This window comes from Stigmatopora argus, chromosome 1 (genome assembly GCF_051989625.1).
Source record: "Stigmatopora argus isolate UIUO_Sarg chromosome 1, RoL_Sarg_1.0, whole genome shotgun sequence".
Taxonomy (NCBI): Eukaryota; Metazoa; Chordata; class Actinopteri; order Syngnathiformes; family Syngnathidae; genus Stigmatopora; species Stigmatopora argus.
The window spans coordinates 16,377,439-16,400,955 of NC_135387.1; the positions used below are offsets into that span (position 1 = coordinate 16,377,439).

The window sequence follows — 23,517 nt, forward strand, 5'->3', positions numbered from 1 at the left end:
CAGTTGGTTGGGTACAAAAGAAACATGATGAAAAGAATGAAAAAAAACTCAAGCGTCTCTAGAAAGGGCTGTTCAACAGAATTATTATTTTCTTATATGACAAATATGCTTTCAAGGAAATTAAAACATTTTAATATGTATATTACGCTGTTATATTCGTCTTCTAAAACAGAAGTCTGCACGTGTGCTTTGTATGATAGCACAGACAGGACTCTGAGGCTCGTTCTTTTTTTCTTTAATAGCTCGCAGCCTTCTATTCCACACATAAGCCTACGTACTGGATATAATGGAGTAAAATTATAAAAATGAGCCAAAGTGAAAATATTGGCCTGGCCCCACCCTACATATCTGATCTTTGCATGAGCTCTTCTCCCCAACTATTCTCTGGGATACCTTAATTGCAGGACTGGTTACAAATCTCAGGCCATGAAGAGATTGGGTGAGAATCATAAATCCAGCAAGAAGAAAACTGCATGTAATAGCTAGAGACATTGCTCTACATTCATTCATTTAAAAAGTTATGAAGACATTCACACCTGTGTGGAAACATCTTTTTGAACAGTAGTCTCTGAAAGGGTTAAGGTTTAAGGAACCGGTTGTTCCTAGATGTTCCCAAACCCATCAAAGGTTTAATCGCAATCATCAAATGTATTCTGAATTTCAGATGAAACCATGTCATGGCATGTTAATGTTGCAGACAGAAAAGTGTCAAATATAGACCTTTGAATCATATAGTACATATATAGAATCCCCCAAGCACTCTTTATAAGACTAAATCCATTAGGCACTCAGACTAGAACGATCACTTTCCGTCAAATGGCTTCAAAGATGCAAAATGAAAACGAGGCCTTTACATATGCACAGGAATACCTTTCTCAGCACTTTGAACCTATGGTAGCTGTCTCATGTAATTTAGACCTACTACTGGACCGGGGCCAAAACATTAATTAACAGATTAGATGTAAACCAAGTTGGAAGAAGCTGAGCTCATCATTTTAGTGAAATGGCTAATAATGTGCCTCAGTGGAATTCAACACTGTCCTAATGGCATATTACTAATTAATAATAACTATTCTGAAACCAACATTTTCTGTGAATCAACTGAGGAAGCCAAAATCATGCCTCTTATGATTTATGAAAGACAATGGATAGAATCCAGCACCTTTGTGACCCATGTGAGGATAACCAGTGCAAGAAATGAATGAATATAACTGTTGCATTTATAGGACTCTAAAATACAGTAAAAAGTATTTTGCTCTTGTCAAATGGAAAGGGATGAGAACAGTTGTGTGACTCAGACTTATTTTCCCAACATGTTGCAACAGCCACAACAGCTCATCACAAATTTGCGGATGAGTGTTTTATTACATTTTATCACAGAAATTCATGACGCACATAGTTGGGAAACATAGTAAAATACTTTCTTTCCATTTCACATAACCATTTAGTTTTTTTCTTTATTATGTATTTTAGTAGAAAATGAAACAATAATCTTGGCTCCAATTCTTCAGTCGGGTCTGCTGAAAAGTGCATAGGTTTCTCTGATCTCTCTGTTACCATAGTGCAGATGGAACATTTCTGAATAAAAAGAAAAGAAGGCGTACTAAAGGCCTGATATTTTCAGTGTTTAAAATGCAGAGTAAGTGTCCACAGTGTGTGTATGCGACAAGACCGGGCAGGTGAAGAGAGCCTTCATTACTTTCTGTAATTCGAGCCCTTTGAAAGTGAATGTTAATCCACAGGATTGATACACAGCTGCTCTTTCCAAACAAAACAAAGTGGCATTCATCACAAATAATCTTGTGATTGAACGTGAACAGAATTTTCATACTATAAGTAGCACCTGAGTATAAGATACATGATCCAAAGATTATATATATATATATATATATATATATATATATATATATATATATATATATATATATATATATATATATATATATACATACATACATACATACATACATACATACATACATACATACATACATACATACATACATACATACATACATACATACATACATACATACATACATACATACATACATACATACATACATACATACATACATACATACATACATACATACATACATACATACATACATACATACATACATACATACATACATACATACATACATACATACATACATACATACATACATACATACATACATACATACACACACACACACACACACACACACACACACACACACACACACACACACACACACACACACACACACACACACACACACACACACACACACACACACACATACATACATACATACATACATACATATACATATATATGTACACATATACATATATGTGATGCTTCTAAGCTTGTATAGTAAAAGTTTTTATTTTTGGATCACACTATCCATCTTTTCTGTGATATACAACACAATTTAGTTTTTGCATGAATTCAAATGAATCAAGTCTGCTATTATGTACAACTTTGGATAGCAAAGACTTGTGTGTTTTGGAATCTAATAAATTGGTGTATTCTAATTATCTGTAAGATAAGACCCTGTTTCCATTTGAATCTTCAAATGTGTGTAAACACACATTAGCAATACCATAAATGATTTTAATGCTGCTTTTAATTTTGGAGTTATCAATTAAATATGCAGTGGAAAGCAATTTATACTTTTAACTATATACTTCTGGAAATGTAATTCACCAATTACTCAAAGTACAGGAAATCATGTGTGTCAGTGTGAGTTGTTTGTGTGAATTCCAGGCGTGATTACATGCTTGTTGACGTGCTCAGGGATTGCAAGCAGATACAAGCCACAGTGCACTGACAAGGAAATATTCAAAGTGGCCTGGATAGTTAGTTGGACGTGCTAACTACTCATGCACTGTGCCGCATTTATTTTAAATATACAACAACAACAAAATTGGCATTTTGGGCTACACTTTTGTTTACGCCGGCCAGGGTTGCTTTTAAAGATGGGTGAATAGATGAGACTGAGCACCAGTTGTCAAATTTGAAGACTCTTTATCCATTACAGGATCCAAACATTTTTTTACAAAAAATTAGACATTTGAGAGATGTTTTAATCACAATGGTTCAAACCAAAATTAGTGTGTTGCTTTAAGCTCTCATATCTGGCTGTATTAACCATATATTATATGTACCTTTCATAAGTGCCTGTGCGTGTAGAGAGTCAGTCACTCATGTGCACTTGGCCACAAAGAATTTTAAATGAAACTCTTGTGTCAATGGTTGATTTTACTTGTTCAATAATGATTGATTTAACGATTTGCTAAGATGTAAAGCTATGCGTTCGTGAGCTGCAGGTCATGTACAGCAGAATCACCATATTGTATCTGCATGCTTTGCTAAAGTAACCGAGGTGTAATTATTCTAACAACGCTGAACAGGATGTACATCAACCTTTGTTAGACAGTTGTAGTCTGATGCATCAGTCAGGTATGAAGTCATAACTCACAAGTGATTTTGCACAATCATTTTTAGATTTTTTTTTTAAAAACACTTTAATCGGTAAAATAAAAATGATTTAAAAGCACTGAAAAAGAATAAATAATATCTCATTAAGTGGAAATCAGTATGATATAAAAAAGGGGTTTCAAAATGATGCAAACTGTTTTCTCTGCAGTCAAATAATGTGGGCGTGTCCTCTATGTGTACAAATAATGGGAGGGTTTTGTGATGTGTAGTCATCAATTAGTTGACTCATGTTCAAAACTGGATCGTTACTGTTGCTAAGGTCTGCTACCAATTACTATTTTGATAGTCATCGAATCACGGATGGCTACATTGCTCATCATGCAGCTTGGTGTGTGTGTAGGCATGCCCACGTTTGAAGCTAATTAAGATGGAGAGCAGGTTTTTCACTCTAAAATGTCAATGCCAAATTTAAACTTCTGGTCCTAACCAACAGGCTCTCCACCCTTGATACAGATTTAATGTGATTATGCCTATAGACATGGCTTATTTACAGCATTCATTTATTGTGAATCCAGGCTGTACTATACTATGCAGCTACGGCATCTGGGTTGTTGTGATTTTCTTTTTCATTTACTTGGCAACAAGTCCGATTCTCTACTATAGGCACACTAGTGACTAACTTTTCTTGCTATCTAACAGATTGTGTTCATTTTTTTCTGTTGATCATGCTGCATTTTTTTGCATAACAGATGGAAACTTCTCTTTTGACATGATGTCAAAGGAGCCTGTTTGGATTTAAGTTGTCACACAGGTCGGATGGGCTTCACTGTGACTTGTTGTCTTTGTGTTTCAAGCAGCTATGCACACCACAGTCGGCAACATGTGTTTTTGAAGTGATAATAATTATCTGCTTTTAAACACCCTATCCACTTACTGGCAATTATTTCAAGCTGAAAATAGTGCGCAATACCTAATAGAGCCATTATGTGTTATGTTGAATATGACACAATGAATAGAGTACTAGTATTTTATTCAGCTCTAACGCTCCAATGCAACATTTATTTGTGGTATTTTGTCATTACGGCTTTGCATTCACAATTTATTCTGTGGAACCTTTACTCAGCTTTTTGCTTAAATGCTCACCCACTTGCATTTTGTGGTCTTTGTGTTACATTGTCAGATTGCTCAAGATGGTGGGAAATTCCTACTTAATTGGCAAGTCGTCATTGAATTATTTTGAGGTGTTGCATCTCAAAAGAGAATAAATTATTAGAATTTTGCTGTAGAACAAGTTTAGCCTTGATTCTCAGATGGTAGAAAGGGTTTTCCCTGCATCCGTATATATTTATTCTTTGCTACTTGTGAACTCCTGGTGATTTTTATTACCTACAAGCAATATTTTTTAGGCTACTATTGGATGATAAATTTGAAATGATAATATGAGCTTGGTTAGGAATGATCACATAAAAACAGATTTTTATGTTATAACCCACAAATAGTTCTGACTTTATACCAAAATATAATTGATAGAAAGGCTTCTCTTGAGAATGATTTTAAATATGTAATCCTCCAACTTTAAGTAATGGGGTGGAATTGTTAGCCTAATTATTCTTTCACATCTCTTTGCAATTCAAGAATTGAAATCGTAGTTCCAATTAGGACAACAAAATGTTTGTGTTTTTAAGAAAAAAAAAACATTAGAAACAAAGTAGTGGGGAAAAACAAAAGTATTTCTATTTCAAGCATGTGCTCCCATTCCTCCAGTTACACACTATACAAGTAGCCCGGAGCAGGTCAAGGCAAAGAGCGTTCCCTCGACAAAAGCTTCAATCTTCAAAAAGAAAATACTCTGTGCTCCTTTCAATGGAGCTCTGGCACATTGCATTGAAATCATGCGTATGGTGTAAATGGGTGTGCATAGTTTGTGGAAGGCGTGATGGAGGGATCAGGGCGACAAAAAAAAAAACAAGCGAGAGACATGCTTGTACTTCCTCTTTCATGGTCCCGACAAACCCCCGCAGTGCAGTCTTTGCCCCAGACATTGTCAAAGGCTTAAAGAGTCTCTTTTGCCAAGCGAGAGGCTTTGGCAACATATGTCACTTGAGCGACTCTTCTGTCACCCCTTTAGGGCACTTTTGTGGAGGGGTAAGAAGGGAAGGCGTGTTCAAGAGGGCAGGCCTGAGTTGAAGCAGGAAGGACATGTCAGATGTATCACTTCAGAGAGAAGAGTTGGAGTTCTCTCTTCTTGGTGCTTTCTATGGAATTGTAGCCGTTTTCAATGCACGTGAAGATGTAAAATGACTCAAGGATTAGTAAGTACTCCTTACAAGTCTTTGCACGCCATTTTTTTAAACAGCTTCTATCTCCATTTAAAAAAAAACCTGTTTATTTAAAGAAAACCTTGTAAGGCACAAAAGGATGCAACAAGTAGCTCATACGCTTTTTTTAAGGCAGATTGTGTGTTGACAAAGATTAAGTGTGTACTATAGCAGCCTCTGCTACTTTTCATGCACTGGCTTAGGAAGTACAATCCCTAAGACGTTAAGGCTATGATCTGCCATGTGTTCAGGTTTTGGAATTGTCTAAAAGTAAGATTTAGTTTTCTGTTTAATTGACTTTGAAGATTACTATAGTGTAAAGTTGCAGCTTCATAGTCTCTCATGTGAATAACAAGTAATTATGTCAGCCCACAAAAGTCTTCAGGACTGCAATTACTGTGTTTGCACACACGAGTGGCATGTGCCTGGTTGTATTTGATGCTGTGTTGTTGGGATTGACACGTTTAAAGGGCTCTAACCTCTAGACTAGTGACAATAACAGTGGCGGCCTTTCTGCAAGCACCCTGTTGGCTTTCCAGGCACTGAATAATTTCTTACTAGTGTAATGACAAAGCAGAGCCTATCCAAAAGGATTTAATATGACCCTGCACTTCACAGTCGTGGATGACTGTGATTGAAAGCAATCCACAACATTGTTCAGCGAGAAAATGTGTTTTTGCAACACTGAAAGTAATTTCTAACGATTCTACACATTTCGCCGTTGTGACCCCTGAGGTTATAAATCCAAATTCCACCAACATTTTTGTTTACCAATTAACAATCAACAAAAGATAATGACCAAAAAAGTCCATATAGTATATAATGCTTTCTCAATTTGTTTAATTGATACTACATTCAAACAGCTTAAGCCTTAATCGAGTTGACACCAATTATGATATTACCCAGCCTTACTAAGAAGTGGGAACACATGCCCACTCGCGTCTTAGTCCTGCACAGTCATTGTTTGACATCTGAGCCCTTCATTCTTGTGATTGCGGAATTATCTGCGGGGCGAAGCCATTTGCACTGCCAAAGATGCCACTGCACATTCAGTGTTGTGGGAACTAATCCGTGAAACACCGGTGGTCTTAAGCCAATTTATAGGCTGATACTTGGATCTAGCTACTGTAGCAGACCAGTTGGGTTTGCTGTCAGCATGCCATGCCACCAGACAGACAGCCAAGAAAAATAGGTTACGACAAGCCTTTGCTGTGTTGTCAAACAACATCATAACATTGGGAAAAGTGATGGATTTATTTTTTCCTATTAAGGCCATGTCTACATAAATGTCACTATGGTATTTTAAGATGTGGAGCGTGGACCCTCCGAAAAACAAATGGATTAGTTGTTTGTAAATTAGATTAGATTAGAATTTTATTTCATCCCGTATTCGGGAAATTTCCTTGGTTGCTCAGTTGTCTTACATTGCCCAGGATTTGAACAAGAATCAGTTCTCCATTGTTACAAACCTTGTAAATTTATTTTAGTCTACTTACTCTGACTTGGTGTTTTATTATTTAAAATCACTGTCATGAAGTGAAATTGTCTTTTTCTTTAAGTTCTCCATTGTTAGATTTACCACAAAGGAGAAGTTTGCAGGATTATATAAAACTCTTAACCATTTTTCTCACTTTGAATACAAAGACTTAGGGCAAGGAAGAAGAACAAATACAATTTTGGTACAAATTCAGAGAAATGTCAAGGGAAGTATTTTAACAGTTTTAATTATTAGAGTGTGGTGGCATCATGTCAAATACAAGGGATTTGAGACATTTTATCCTGTACACACACTTTGTAACGCACCTGAAAGTGTGAAGCCTTATTGCACAGCATTTCCTGACTTTTTTTCAATGAAACAAGAAAGACCAGTTTGGCATTGACAGAAGTTTGTGTTTTAATAAATAATGTCTACAATTCATTACTTTATGGTAAATGGCTAAAATCAACTCATCCAGCACTCCTTGCTTTTATACGTGCTTGACACTCATCTTTTGAATCTTTTGTGTGAGAGCTAAATGCTGTGCGTTTTTTGACACAACGTCGTAAAACAGGCATTCTCATTCATTGATTTTCAAGGTATTTAAGTCACATATTTTGTATGATGCTGATTTGTGCTATTTCATTTTGTACCTTTTTATGAAATTGAGTAATGTGCAATTTCAATAACGTCCTGACAAGTAATCCCATTTTTCATTTCTCAAAGTACACATTGATAAAGGGCATCTTTATTTCCCTGAGGCAAAGCTTATTTGAAAAATCAACTGTAGAAAGAAAGTAAAATAGATCTTCAATAGGATTTTCAGTAAAAAGCTCTGAAAGGTATGGATGACTTCATTAACTTTGAATGGCATTTAAGGATAATAAAGTTTTATTTGGTATTCTCTATTTATCTGGGAGGTTCACCTAATACTACATTTGATCACAACAGGTGCTTATAATGCTTTCATCTAAATAAATAAATGCCCTTTTCTATACATACCATGACCATGTTTTTAAATGTCAATCTGCAGGTCTGTTGTGCCTTACAAAGTCCAAGGATTGCCAATTGATCTTTCACAACACATATTCCTTAACTCTCTTTCCATTGGCCAACGGAGGGGGATGAGGCTGGCAGGGAGTCTCCAGCTTGTCCTGCTGCTGGCCCTGAGCCCTAAGGCCAAAGACCTCAATATCCCTCCAGAAGGTAGGCAAGTTATTAGAAAGCAGCACGACACCATTATTGGAAATACATTAGATAGACTCTTGGTGGTCCATCAGACCCAGAAATACCTTTCTTGCTGGCCTAAGCAGCACAGGGGGCAATCGTTTTACTAAATTGTTCTATAAAATGCTTCTTATTTATTGCCAACGCATTTCACCTTTTCTTAGTGCCATAAAAGCTAATAGCAGGAGATGGTTGTGAAAGCTGGCTAACTTCAAATGAGTAGATCAATAGCAGCCCTAAGGAGTTGAAGGTACCAGCCTTGTGGGGGTGTACAATTTTGTCTCTGGTGTCTTTGGACAGAGGGTGGCCTGGTGGTTGAGTGGTTAGCACTTTGGCCTCACAGTGGATGACCTGGGTTCAAATCCAGGTTGGTCCACCTGGGTGGAGTTTTCATGTTCTTCTCGGGTCTGCGTGGGTTTTCTCCGGGTACTCTGGTTTCCTCCCATGTTCCAAAGACAGTTTGAGTCTTACTGATTGTATGGGGTGGATATGTGTCTTTATGCAGCAAACGACCTTAAACAGATGCATCTGATTCTGGATAATACATTGAGTGGAGGTGTAATTTTAAAGGCGGACTAGCAGGTCTTTAAGGATCAGAATTCTATCTGATAGACAGGTGTTCAAATATTAATTTGCAGCTGAATGACAAAGGTAAACTGTTAAAAAAGCACATTGTGATTCCTGGATTTTTCTTTTAAGATTATCTCTCTCTCTGGACATTCACCCACGATGAAAATGTCAGATCCCTCTATGATTTCTAAGTGGGGGAACTTGCAATATAGCTACAGCTCACAGAAATAACTAGGATTTGAAAACAACAAATGAAAGTGGGTATGGTTTCTTATTGTGAATATTTGGAAAGCATCTTTCTACAGCTTGACAGAAAATATATGGATACATAGATATTTCATATTTGCTTGCTAAGTGTTTCTTGAAAGCACGACTTTTGTCATTTTTAATCTGTTCCTTGAAATTCCGCTTGATTTTGTGTGCGAGCAAACTATTGAACCGTTTTCCATTTTCCTCGTCTTTCGTGAAAGCCATTGAAACATTCCTATTCTTATCAATCGTCTGCACGAGTCGGGGCCAAGGACAAAGCAGTTGACTGCTGGTATCAATTGTTAATCCTCTTCAAATACTCCTATTTCAGTTAGTTCCTTAAAAAAAATCAATACATAGCAACTCTGCCGCTCATCCTTCCCTTTTCCTCTCGATGATCAATGTAGCTGGCCGAATTGGAGTATGTATTTTCGGATGCACTTTCTAATAATCCAAGAATGGTTAATCTATGTTACATTTGCTCTATTATTGTACTCCAAACAATTCCCAAGGGGCTTCACAATTCCAAATAATGCTTATGATTTAAGTTTCTTAAAGCTACACAATGCTTTAAGTTAGGGGTCTCCAAACTGTTCCACATAGGGCCACACTGGGTGCAGAATTTCCCAATCCACCTCCTAATACAAGCACAATTGCACACGCGAACCTCAAATGATTGTAATGTAATGAAATGAATTTTAGGCTTGGCAGTTTCAAATAGTGACTTCATTTCCTAGTAAAAACACTTTCCAAATATACAGCCAGCTACTGCCTTAAAATTAATCAGGAAAAACTTGCCATTATAAAACAGTAATGACCAAAGTTTAGTGTGTCATACAGAGGTCAATCTTTGTTAAGGCATTGTTTGCCAAAAAGCTCTCTATTGGTTTTCAGTAGTTCACTGTATCAATAGTTAATTCTGTATATAACTGGTCCATGTTAATCTTTACATTGTGTGTTTATGCCTTCTAATGACAGTGGAGCAGCTTCCCACCATTCTATTTTACACTGCTGGGCCTATTATTGCCCTTCCTTCTGACAATAATGTGACTATGAGATGTGAAGCAAATGGAAACCCTGCCCCAGAGTAAGTGACAATATGTTTAAACTCATACTAATAAAAACTGTAAACAGCTGTAGAATGTTCAATTCACTAACCTGCATTATGTTCGGCATGAGCAGATACAGATGGACAAAAGATGACCTGGACTTTATTCCTCCCCAGCATGCCACAATCAGAAGTGACAAACTTGCCACAGATGGTACTTTTGTGCTTCAAAACAAAAGCCTTGCCCGATTTCAGGGTAAATATCGATGCTACGCTTCCAACAAGCTGGGAACTGCCATGACAGAGGCCATTGAGCTTATAGTACCAAGTAAGTAACCTTCACTATAAAAGCTCAGCAGTTCTTATCAACCACAGACAAATGCCTATGAGGATATATTGTTAATTGCATTTTCTTCACCCTTGCATAAGGTATGCCAAGATTCCCAAAGGATATAGTTGAACCAATTGTTGTTGAGGAGGGAGAACCTTTTGTCCTGGATTGTAACCCTCCAGATGGCGTCCCCCCAAAGAAGATCCATTGGATGTCCATTGGTAAGGTCAGAATTGTCTGCTCTTCATACTAACTTGACTGAAATTTATGACAACGAGCTATATCGAATATTTTGTTGATTAGGTTATCAAGAATTGTCTATTCTTTCCCATTTATTTATTTGCAATGGTACTAAGTAGCTGTATCCATGATGCTTTTAGCTGTCAGAGATTTGGTTCATCTCAAATGGTAATATGAGTAAATTGAAGCTATTTTCCTAGAAAGTTAGATTTCACTTCAAACTACAAATATATGATATGATGATATTCTGCTTTTTTCTTTTCTTTTGATAGTTCTAATAATTACGGTATCTGTAAAATATGCAAATAGCCATTGTAAGCGATTAGCTTGTGTATCCAAAACGCAAATGTTTTTAAGCACCACTTTTTCTGTTGGGGGCACACTGATAAATGACACTAACAAAATAGCAGTGATATAATTGGTTGCTCCCGAGAAAGCTTTTAATTGGTTTGAGTAGCGGCCTTTCATGGAATATTCCAAATTTAAGACAGATAATTTTGTTCATGCTGATAGTTGTCTGAATGTTGATATTTATTTGAATAAGCCTATATTCAGAGAAGTAGAGGGAAACTTGACCATTAAACCAAAGTTGATGAAAATAAGGAGTGGGTGCCTCATTTGCAACTGCGACAGTGTCCACTCTTCTGGGAACATTTTTACAAGTTGCTCCAGTCTTCCGTCTCTATTGTATTTTATTGGGGGCCTTCCAATCTCAAGTTAAACGAGCATACCTTTGTAAAACTACATTGTATATGTACTGGGAGCAGAATACAGCCTTCTGTAAACTGTTCCAACCAAGTTGGCAGTATCTAATTACTTAAAATACAAAAGTAGCTTGAATTTTTAACGATATTCCTTAGCAACTTTCAAACTCTTCTTTTTTGAAGGAAAGAAATATTCTCATTGTTGTGCCAGTCTTACAATTTCTGACAAAACAACATGATTTGTTGAGCAAAAGGTGACCTCTGTCTTTCCCATAGAGGACTGAGCTAAGTCTCTTCCTCTTGAAACACCCTCAAAAAGACGATAGAAAGCCAGAACTCAAAAGAAGTGCTCACTGTGTTCTTGTTTTATATATGGCCCAAATGCATAAGATTAAATGCACAGTTCTCCCAAGTGCCGTGGAACATAACTCTGTACTCAAAGTGTTTTATGAGTTTGCCTTGTGTATTGACTTAGGCAATGACTTAAGGCTATGCCTTAAATGAGACTGTAAGTGAAGCTTCACTGACCCGAGACATAAATAATAGGTTGCTGAAAATCGGCACACATGGGTATAGGAGTTCACTGGTTCTATTCAAGTCAGTGTATTTGAAACGGCATTGTACAAAATCCCCAAATACAATGGCAAAAATAATGGGCTATACTTTGCATCAACAATAAAAACATGTCGCTGTTACTTAAATTCAAATTTTTAAGGCAATGCAGTTCCCACACACTTTTATTAGTGATTAGTAAAACCACAATTTCCAAAAAATGAGCCTGACAAAATTTATTTTTGATTGACCAATTGAGATCGAGGGTTCACTTCCCACTGGGTTCCGACCTCTCTGTGTGTGTTTGCGTATTCTCCCCGTGCCCTCATGGGTGTACTCTGGGATACCTGGCTTCCTTTCACAAACAAAATAACATGTTAGTGCTGATAGATCAGTCCAAGTTGTCCCTAAATGTAAGGGTTGTTTGTCTGGTTGTGCCTTGGGATTGGCTGGCAATCAGTTCAAGATGTACAAACAGGATTTAAAAGACACCGGTTTTTCATAGTATTGCAATATATGTGTACGTGTTTGGACTTGTTCAGAGACAGGTTTTACTCCACGTCCATCTTCAGGATACAGGGATTTCCTTTCTCTGTGGTAGTAAGGGCATAAGGTCAAGTTCCACTTCATTCATGCGTGTAGATACCATTAACCTAGTGAGAATAGTATTAATGCTGCTGGAAAAACAAAGTTTCTCCTTGAGGTTGGAGGTCAATGTAGTTGAAGGGACCTGACACATTACTTGCATGGGACAAGTTTCAAACATCAAGATGCAAGATTTTTAGACCGAGGGATTTTTTTTAAAGAATAAAAAAACTGTGAATTGTATGATACAGATTTGTATTGACAATGCTGGAATGATTCTATTGGCAATTGTCAGTTTGTTTGTTTATAAAATACTTCACTCCTGAGAGCAACTTTTCCCCCGTGGAGAAAATATATCAATGCTAGATATACAAAATATAGTTTTGGTGCAGGCAGTCACTAACAGAAACGCACACTATGTTGCAGGTCTTCAGCACATTGAACAGGATGAGAGGGTTTCCATGGGCACTGATGGCAGCCTCTACTTCGCTCATGCCTTACAGAAAGACACTCGTCAAGACTACGGCTGCTTTGCTGACTTTTTACGCATACGCACAATCGTCCATAAGGCAGCTATGGCAGTTCAAGTCAAGCCATGTAGGTTTATTGACATTCAAGTCAAGCCATGTAGACTTATTGACGTATAATCAAAAACTGTACTAAAGGAGACTTGATGCTTAAAATATTTCATACTTAAAAAAAATTGTTCAAACAGCCTTTCTACACAAGACACTTGGGTCTTTTTGCTGGTATTTTAATTGCCTGCATTTTTTTTTAAAACTATGCATACCAAAACCCAGGGCTTGTCCTGTCTAGTTTTCTGTAGACAGGTTGTAGGAAAATATATGGGTGTTTACTTGTGATAGTAAGTAAAGCTACCATGTACTTTCCTTACAATGTTTTATTTCTATTGCAGGGACACCAGAGTATGATTCTGCTGCTGACAAAAGAGATACAAGTATGTGAAGCCCCCACACCCCCTACCCCATTTTCATTTATTCGAGCTATAAAAATATATAAATTATTTCTAATGTTGATTATTTTCTAAAAAATATGAATGATTAAAAATACTATAATGTCCAACTGGGAGTTGCAAATAGATTTTGGTGGTATAACCACGAACATGAATTATGTATAAAAGTAAGGGATGACTTTTGATGACAGGCCCCCCTGCGAGGACCCCTGTTCTTCTATTGCCCTCTGGTGTTCAGACAGAGAAAGTGCTTTTGAAAGGAGCAGAACTTCAGCTTGAGTGTCTACCCGGAGGATAGTAAGTACTATTTTACTAACAGTTCTGCCACATTTAACTCTATATATGTCCGCATTGAGTGCTCATAACATGAAAATATGTTATTTTGCAGTCCCACTCCAAAGGTAGAATGGATGAAGATGGGAGACAAGCTTACACCTCGAGCAACATTTGACAACTTTGGAAAATTATTGACCATAGCTGCAATCGAGGAAAGTGATGAAGGCAAATACATGTGCTTAGCCAAGAATTACTTTGGACAGGCTGTCCACTACTTTGATGTAATAGTCGAAGGTTGGTAAACATCAGATGTTCATTATGCATGAAGGCACTTTTGGTTTGACCCTTTGCAAAGGATGACAATTGATTTTGCACACAACAAACACTGCGTTTCTTTTCAAAACATCTCCCAGAGCCTCCGAAGTGGCTGACAGAGCCGCCTCACAGTCAGTTAACTGTGATCGGCTCTGATGTGCACATCAAGTGCTCGGTCAGCGGTAAACCACAGCCTGACATAATGTGGAGGAAGAATGGACACATTTTTGAAGGTGGGTGACGGACTATATTGTTTACTGTTTGCACACAGTCTTTTGCGGCAAGTGCGGTTTTCAAGACAATAAGCAAGCATCCCTGTTAAATGTCTTCCACAGGATTGGATTTTTTGTTTTTTTACAAAGCATGACACAATCTATTCATGTGGGAAACTTTGAGGGCCTTCTACGCCTTCAGAGAGACTAAAAGAAATCTGCACAGACTCCGTTAACTCAGTTGTTGGCTATAATATTACATTATTCAAATCCCTGATCTATAATTACTGTTAGAGACAATAATTTTATTGAAAATGTAAGTGTATTTCTAAACCTCTCTAAAAAGGACTCAGCCAAATTATCTTAATTTCTTTCTTTCTTTTTCATTTGATTTTAAATAAATCAAGCCATTTTAAAGCCTCAAGAAATCAGCGATTTAAGATTATTTTAGTGGACAAAATCACTCACCTTGCTTTCTGCTATGATCAAGCCCACCAGAGAACCCAAATGCAATGAATTAAAATGAAAAATTCCACCTGAATAGTCCTACATCCAGTGGTACCGGGAGCAGATTTTTTTGAGGGGAATCAAATCAATATTTTCACCAGTTTTTTATATTGTATTGGTAACAATGTACAAATACTTTAATCCTTGGAATGTGTTTAAAATTGTGAGTATTGGTGCAAATATTAAGATAAAAAGAAAGATTAGATGTCATTGAGAATGATTAAGATTCTCTAGGCCAATTGAAAAAAAAAGATAATTTAATATTTTTTTTCCAGATGACCCCTTGAACAACAAACGGGTGCTTGATGACACAATCGTCATACATAATGCCATGCCAGATGATAGTGGTGTCTACCAGTGTGAAGCAGCCAACAGGCACGGCGTTGTTCTAGGCAACGTGAAAATCATGATCATGAGTAAGTAAGCTTGTATGGAGGTATCGGCTTGCTAGTAGAACATGTGCTGCCGCTGGCAACGCAATTCGTCCCTTTTTATAGGGTCGGGATTCAAACCTGCAGCGTGGCCATAGAGCAATAGAGCACGGCAAAAGCCCAGGCTTGCACCCTGGCTGCTTGTAATCTCTCTTGAACGCGCGCCCCCATTATACATGATTGATTCAGATTGAAAAAAATTGGCTGTCTAGGAAAAAAAGGTTAGAGGAAAGTTTTCACATGCTGACACAAATGAACACAGAGAGACCACAAAACTTTGTTATTTTGGTGGTTTTGAGTGCATGTTTTAATCTGGTGCAAACCATCCTCTAATTGTTCCATTCACATACAGATATGGCTCCTCTGATCCTGACCCAGGACTACCAGGAGTATGCAATAACAGTTGACAAGGATCTGGCAATGAACTGTAGTGCCTTTGGCTCACCAGCTCCAACCATTTCCTGGTAAGAAATTTCTGAGAATTCACCCAGAGGAACGTGTCGCATAATGTAGCGTTTTTTTTCTTCTTATACCGGGCGTCTTGGTAAAAAAAAACACTTCAGCGAGTGAGTGGAAAATGTGTGACTGCTAAGGGTGAGTCCACTATTCAATTCACACTGCTTCAGGTGTTCACGCCATTCAGGCTTCTCTTTGTTTAATGAGATTATCCTCTTGCCATCCTCAAAATTGGGACTAATTAGATACTACTTTAATGAGCATTAAAGCCCTTCTTCAATTTCAGTCCCTCATGATACACTTTTTCCTAATATTAGTTTGGGTCAGGGGATGAGCTACTTTAAAATTGTATTGGAGGAAACTGGAGTTCCTGGAGAAAACGCACACAGAGAACATGCAAACTCCACACAGGTGACCGACCTGGATTTAAACCCAGGTGCCCCACTGTGAGGCCGACGCACTAACCACCCAACCACCGGGCCGCCTCTGTATTGACATGGATTGTTGGTAATCATTAATAAATTGTTGCTAAGAAATTGGATTTGTTCAGTTGACGTGCAACTAAATGAGGGCTTCTGACTATGCAAATATAGCGGGATCCTATAGATATTTGTGCAATATGTAGTAATTTGATCCCAAAATACCCCTTATCGGTTCCATTGCGTTATTTTGGTCGCCACCATTTTCAAATGTACTAACTGCACATCGGTCTTGCAGGGATGGTGAGGGCATCTTGTTTGGGATTCAAATTCCTGCCATTGTCACAGTAACACAGATTGAGATCACCCCAAAAGTGAGATCAAACATTCTCTCCATCCATCTATTTCTATTTTTTCTGTCCTCATTTGGGTGCCAATTCCCGTGGACATTTTGAGTGTGTTATATACAGTAGAGATACAACCTTTGCCAATATACCAGCTTGAAAACAAAGATAATTTATGAGCTTCAACAAGCCTAAACTGTATATTTTAGAAAGAGAGAGTTCTCAGAGAAAACCCACATGGGCAAATCTATTTTGGAATGCATTTGGGTAAACTTGGGGATTGTTGACTGTGACACGTGTCAAATGTGAAAATGGAGAAAAGCACTTAATTGACAGCACAATATGGCGGTAAAAAAGGGAAAGAATGCATGAAGGACGTCTTTACACTGTTGCAATTACAAGAGCTCACTATTATCTGTGATTTTTTTTTATTCACGAAGTGGCTCTGTATGAATGTTCCATTCAAACTGAGACACACATGGTACTGTGAATGCTGTAAAATATTGCTTTTAATTTAGTTCTCCATTAAAGACCTGACTGTAAGATATGCAGCAGTTACTGAAAACCTTCTCTCTCTCTCAGGGCCAAAGATGAGACTCCAGAAACCATTGAGAGAGAAAGATTTGTTACCCTTCAGAATGGGTCGTTAAGAATTTCCAATGTGGAGAAAAAAGACAGCGGCGAATACGTCTGTGTTGCCGATAACAGCGAGGGCAAGTCGTCTGTCACGGCTGTGCTGGCAGTAAAAGGTATCACAAGAAAAAAAAGAAATTGCCTAAACACCAAAGAACAAGATTGTTGTAATGAACACAAAAACAAATGATGTCAAATGAAACTATGACTGGTGAGGGTGGACTGTTGGCTGGGAAACAAATAAATGGCTGTCTATTTCTTAAATAAAATGTATATTGCTTGTTTGTTTTCCTTCACTAATCTTACAGTAATCCTTCTGTTGCTAGACCCCACACGAATTGCAAACGGACCTCAGGACATGCAGGTCATCAGTGGGACCACAGCCCAGTTGATGTGTCAGGCTGAGTATGATAAAAGTCTTGAAGACTCACTTGAAGTATTTTGGATAAAGGATGGAAAAAGAATGAATCTTTCCACAGAGCAAGGTTCCAGGTTTGTGGATAAAATACTTCTCCTTTATTGTGTACAAACCATAACCTAATCAAAGGTGTTATTGTTCAGGTACTTTGTGGGTGATGGAATGCTTCAGATAATGAACGTGAACCTGAGCGATGAGGGTGTATATACATGTATGGCCAGGACTCGTTTGGATGAAGCCAATATCGCTGCATTTCTCACAGTGCTTGGTAAGGTATTTTATACATGTATTGTACTGTAGTACTCATATAGTATGCTTTGATTGAACTAAAAATATCTTGAAAGAAATACCTCTAGATGGTGCTGTTTTTGTCTCTCGTGTATCCAGTAATATTTGGTATTTCATACAGAGAAGTGATTTAATTTTGCAGTTAATTTTTGTAATTACAGTCTTAATCCTTATAGTGCAGGGGTGGCCAACTCCGGTCCTCGAGAGCCGCTATCCTGTGTGTTTTCCATATCTCCCTCTTCTAGCACACCTGAATCAAATGACCAACTCGTCAGCAAGCCATCCAGAAGATTGATACCGATCCTGATTATTTGATTCAGGTGTGTTGGTGGAGGGAGACATGGAAAACAGACCGGATAGCGGCTCTCGAGGACCGGAGTTGGCCACCCCTGTTATAGTGTATGCTTAACATAATTTGCACAGTGCGTAAAAGTGTCTTAAACGATGACTCCTTGCAAGCAGAGTGAGAAGTGAATTGTATATTAAAATGATGTATGCGACCACATGAGTTGATGAGTATCTTATAATCTATCTTAAATGATGCTGCCTTATAATGTTGTGCACACAATAATATATATGTGAGTGACACATTATGCTGACTATTCAGTGGTGCAGCATATTAACTTGAGATATCTGTTGTTGTACTATAATGCAGATGTTCCTGATGCACCGCAGAATTTAGAGATAAGTGGACTCAAGGATCTGAGAAAGATCCGTTTGGATTGGGTCCCTGGCAGTGATCACAATAGCTCTGTGATAGGTGAGACAAAACTGATGTCAATTGCTTTCCATTGCAGTCACTTTTAGGAGGTTATTATATTGCGTTGGTGTGCTGTTTTTCAGTGTTCTAATGTTACTGATACAAACTACTTATAAAAAAAGATGATTATAAAATAAATGGCACTGTGCAATTTATTTCGATGAAAATGTTTTATTGCACCATATAACAAGCAAATAACGAAATACTACATTCAAAAATGTGGATTTCATAAAGGGAAAAAACAGTTTACTGTTAAGCAGTGTTTTTTTTCTTCTTTTTTTTAAAAATAAACCCCCTCTGTACCTCAGACAGATATTCATACAATACGAATCAAGAAAATATTCCAGTAAATTAATTTCAATCAGCAATACCTTCATATTAGATTCCACATTTTCTGTCTGAAGTGACATTGTGTGTGATAATGATTCAATGTTCACTGCACTGAATACAGAATTTGTTGTGGAGTATGAGGAAAGCCAATGGGAGCCAGGCAAGTGGAAAGAGCTCCACAAAGTCCCCGGTAGCCAGGCAACAGCCGAGTTGGCACTCCACGGACATCTTAACTACCAGTTCAGAGTGTATGCAGTGAATGCTGTTGGGCCTGGCCCACCCAGTGAGCCCACTGAGCGCTACAAAACTCTCCCAGATGGTGAGACTCACTCTCATGTGAATCTTTGCTTCCTGTTCTAGTGATGTTTTCACAATTCTTTACACACGGTCATTCGGTAGAAGTACGATAGGCTGTATTTTTTTAAGACCATTTTAAACGTGTTATTTCCAAAGCTTTTTGTCACAGCATAAAACTATCTGTAGATACATCATGTTCTGTCCAAGAATGATCATTTTGACTAATACCTTTCAAAGCTCCTGATAGGAACCCAGAAAACATTAAGATTGAAGGCCATTTACCTCATCAAATGGACATTACCTGGGAGGTAAGATTATTCACCTGTATTTTTTTATTTTTGTATATTCCGACCCAATGAAATGTTTCCATTGTAGCCTCTATTGCCTGTTGAACACAATGGCCCAGGCCTTGAATACAAGGTGAGCTATAGAAAACTTGCTGTGGATGACACCTGGAGAGAACACCTGGTGAAAAGACACTCCTTTGTTGTGAGGAACACATCAACATTCATCCCATACGAGATCAAAATTCAGAGCAAGAACAGCCATGGGTGGGGACCAGAACCTAAAATTACTACTGGTTATTCTGGAGAAGATGGTGAGTTAAACACAAAATAGTATACAAATAATGCATGCCATGAATTTTATTGTTCATATACAAAGAGAGAAAAGATTTCACACGTATGCTATGGTACTACGCATGTGACCAAGTCAGCACACCAAGGACATAAAAATATACAACCATGAACAAAACAAAACTCGGCAATCCTAGTCGATTCTTTGATTGGAAGAAGGGGAGAAACCACGAAGATTTGGCCCAATTATTAGTATGTGTGTAATCTGCATTAGGCGAATAGCTTTGGTGTGTTGTGTCCACATAATCATCTATTTTCATTCCATAATGCTTGACTTTACCCACTCCTACATGGTATTAAATGCCCGTTTCCGAATTAAGTACCATTCAAGTATGCAATAATTTCTTTTGTTGGCATTTTACTTATTTTACTGTTAACACGCGCAAAGGTCATATGAAGGGATTCCCATTTCTAACGATGTGGTGGGTGTTAAATGTGTTTTCTTTCTTAACTTGAGGCGCAACTAGCCCTAATTGTTTATGACTTCCTTAATTCTTTGTTTTATCGTACCCTACCCTGTCTTCAGTTGTCTTTCGCCATTGTCTACGGGAAAATGTGTCAGGTTAAGTCTTTCCTTTCTTCCTGTTTGCCTGTGCAGTAGTGCTTTTGCCTACCCCCGAATGCAGCAGGTGGCAAATAACCTTTTGTAGAGCTGTGAAATCTGAAATGCAGCTCTTCTGTCTCAAAATCTGTGCGACCTTTATTAGATCACGACGTGCTCCACAGCGTAGGCTGTCTAAGATGTGATACTGCTGCTTCTAGTGTCTGATATTCTCTCCAGCGACCACGTAGAGCAGAAACATTTTTTTCTGGCTTATGTTTGGTGTTCCTCCCTCTACTTAAATATGATTTAGTGCATCATGCGTCTCATTTAGTACCACCATTAGTACCTTAACCGAAAAAATAATAAATAAATAACGCTTGCTGCAACATTTATATGCAGAAATGCTTCTGCATTCACAAGCTTGACTGTAGCGTTAAGAGATGTAAGTGTCTGTAGAGTTACTATGTGACCCTCTCCATTTTCTCCTTTAGTTCCCACTGCAGCGCCACGGGATGTTGCTGTGGAAGTGATTAACACGACTGTGCTTAGAGTAAGCTGGACTCCGGTTCCACCTGCCACAGTGAGAGGTCACCTAAGGGGGTATCATGTAAGTTTTCATTATAAGCACAAAGTCCACCACCACAAAATAATTTGTGTCCAGATGATGAAAGGAATTTCCGTGACTGGACGTTTCGTCGAAAGACGTTTGGTCCCCGGACGTTTGGTCCCCGGACGTTTGGTGGTCCCCGGACATTTGGTCGACTGGAAGTTTGGTAGAACGGACGGGCCGTCGACCGTTTGGTCGGCGTCCGTTCTACCAAACGTCCAGTCGACCAAACGTTCGGGGACCACCAAACGTCCGGGGACCAAACGTTCGGGGACCAAACGTCCTTCGACGAAACGTCCGAGTGCCGGAATTTCGGTACAAATGTTCTATTCATGTTTTATAAGATTCAAGATTTCCTGCTGATTTGGTAACAAGACATAGTAACACATTGGTGATATATACTTATATTGGCATCTGTACATCAAGAGATGTCATGATATAGTAGCACCGAGACAAAACAAAAGTTAATCTATTAATATATAAGAGGTCAGATAATAGAGGGTCATTAAACCCTTCCAGGCAATGTATATTTGTAATACCAAATGAATGAGAAACTCCACTCAGTCAGACCTTGAGTCTCAACAGTCCTAATTAGCACTACCAAGTTAGTTTTAAAATAACAATTTCCCTTGCTCAATTGTTACTGTTCCATCAATACCCAATATGACAGAAACCAAGAGTCATAAACATCTGTTTGCAGGAAGCTACATTAGCTGTTAGAATGTGCACACAAACTCTGCATGGTAATGTCTCGGCCTGTTGAGTTCTGTCTAAAAGGTTCAGGCAAATTGTCTGTTATGCGGTCACGCCTCTAAAGTGCCAGTTTGAGGCAAGTCAGACTGAAAGCAGCGTTTGACACCCCAACAGATGGCAGCCGACTCGGCAATTAAAATCAACACGAATATACTTTGTTGGTCATACTTCTTGTGACATCACAACAAAAGCTGTGTTGTAATTAAACTGAAGTTGTAAACCCTGTCAGTATGCAATCATGTACACTCGACCATGAAGACCACTTAGACATCGCTGTGCTTCTGAATCCTTCTAAAGAAAACAATTTATATAATTTTTGTCATGACCTCTGCGATTGGCTGGTAATCCATTTAGGGTTCTTAGAAAATGAGATATGGCGTGTGGTCATGTATGCCAAACAAAGGCAAAATGCGAGGGAGGGTGTGTGATGTGGCCTCAGAGTTTGGCTCCTGAGCTAAAGCTTGACTGGTTTACATATGTGTCAAAAAAACATTGGATGGAAAGATGGAATAATGGGCATCATTTATTTATTTTCCAGACAAGAACACGATGAACTGACACCAATTTATTGAAATCAGCATATTTGGTACCTCTATTTACAAGGCCTTTAAAAAAACAAGTAAATTGGATGAAAAGCTGCTCTATGTTAAATTAAGATGGAGAGATAATTTCTCTTTTTTCAGCACCATTTCAATTTTGCCTCATTCTTACAGGTTCACTGGCTCAGAAAGCGAAGTTTCTTGAATCCTGACAGAATCTTGGATGAGCGCCACACACTGTCATTCCCCGGAAAGAGGACTCATGCGATTGTGCCCCGACTTGATGCATTCTCAGAGTATACACTCACTGTCAATGTCTTCAACAAGAAGGGAAATGGACCTAGCAGCGATCCCGTCACCTTCACCACTCCAGAAGGAGGTGAGTTGTGGACGAAAACTATATGTAGATACAGCTTCTAACAACCTAGTTGCCTCTTGTATATAGTCAAAATAGAAGGACTAGTTCTTTCTTTCTTTTGGGGGTACGGTAAAATATACTATTATGCCACAATGTGGATTGATAAAATAAATTATGATTACATTACATCTATATACTTTTTGCCTTGCTTTTTACACAGAAAATCACTCTTTAGTACACAGTGCATGACACTGTGAAAGATCTTTCGGGTGGAATCATAATTTTTAATAACATGCATCTTATGAAAGAAAACTATTTGTATTGTTTTCAGTTCCAGACCAAGTACCCATTCTGACAACCTCCAATGCCCAGAAGGACTCCATCCGGCTTGTATGGGGTCCACCAAGGGTGGCAAATGGCATACTGACTGGTTACCTCCTGCAGTACCACCTCAGTATGTTTTCACACACACACATAGACACACTAAGCTGTGGCTTTCCAAGACAGTTTGTTGCCCATTCGATTTTATGCATTAACATGGTGTTGCACATTGATTTTTTTTGGTTGTATAATGCGTATTGTGTACATTGTTAGACATGTAGAGCAATGGCCGCACCATTTAAGGTGTTTTTTATTTTTAATACATTATTATTTAATGATTAAATCAGCGACTGAAAACAAAAAC

The 23,517-nt window shown here is 38.1% G+C and overlaps 1 protein-coding gene across 14 annotated transcripts in view; it reads left to right on the plus strand.

Moving 5' to 3' along the window:
- LOC144075919 (neural cell adhesion molecule L1-like protein) overlaps nucleotides 1-23,517 on the plus strand; it is a 47,806-nt gene that overhangs the window by 6,724 nt on the left and 17,565 nt on the right. For 5 of the 14 annotated variants that reach the window (XM_077603379.1, XM_077603409.1, XM_077603415.1 and 2 more), the window contains exons 1-23: nucleotides 5,471-5,748; nucleotides 8,265-8,437; nucleotides 10,256-10,364; nucleotides 10,460-10,653; nucleotides 10,755-10,877; nucleotides 13,164-13,334; nucleotides 13,654-13,695; nucleotides 13,902-14,007; nucleotides 14,099-14,280; nucleotides 14,400-14,534; nucleotides 15,296-15,436; nucleotides 15,804-15,915; nucleotides 17,253-17,419; nucleotides 17,630-17,795; nucleotides 17,865-17,989; nucleotides 18,665-18,769; nucleotides 19,221-19,418; nucleotides 19,634-19,704; nucleotides 19,772-19,994; nucleotides 20,558-20,593; nucleotides 21,067-21,182; nucleotides 22,649-22,853; nucleotides 23,164-23,286. In XM_077603379.1, the coding sequence (XP_077459505.1) occupies nucleotides 8,356-8,437; nucleotides 10,256-10,364; nucleotides 10,460-10,653; nucleotides 10,755-10,877; nucleotides 13,164-13,334; nucleotides 13,654-13,695; nucleotides 13,902-14,007; nucleotides 14,099-14,280; nucleotides 14,400-14,534; nucleotides 15,296-15,436; nucleotides 15,804-15,915; nucleotides 17,253-17,419; nucleotides 17,630-17,795; nucleotides 17,865-17,989; nucleotides 18,665-18,769; nucleotides 19,221-19,418; nucleotides 19,634-19,704; nucleotides 19,772-19,994; nucleotides 20,558-20,593; nucleotides 21,067-21,182; nucleotides 22,649-22,853; nucleotides 23,164-23,286 (2,932 nt within the window). In that variant the 5' untranslated portion in view covers nucleotides 5,471-5,748; nucleotides 8,265-8,355. Of the gene's footprint in view, nucleotides 1-5,469; nucleotides 5,749-8,264; nucleotides 8,438-10,255; nucleotides 10,365-10,459; nucleotides 10,654-10,754; nucleotides 10,878-13,163; nucleotides 13,335-13,653; nucleotides 13,696-13,901; nucleotides 14,008-14,098; nucleotides 14,281-14,399; nucleotides 14,535-15,295; nucleotides 15,437-15,803; nucleotides 15,916-17,252; nucleotides 17,420-17,629; nucleotides 17,796-17,864; nucleotides 17,990-18,664; nucleotides 18,770-19,220; nucleotides 19,419-19,633; nucleotides 19,705-19,771; nucleotides 19,995-20,557; nucleotides 20,594-21,066; nucleotides 21,183-22,648; nucleotides 22,854-23,163; nucleotides 23,287-23,517 lie in introns of those variants that run through there. The other 9 variants (XM_077603421.1, XM_077603437.1, XM_077603446.1 and 6 more) reach the window with 6 other exon arrangements.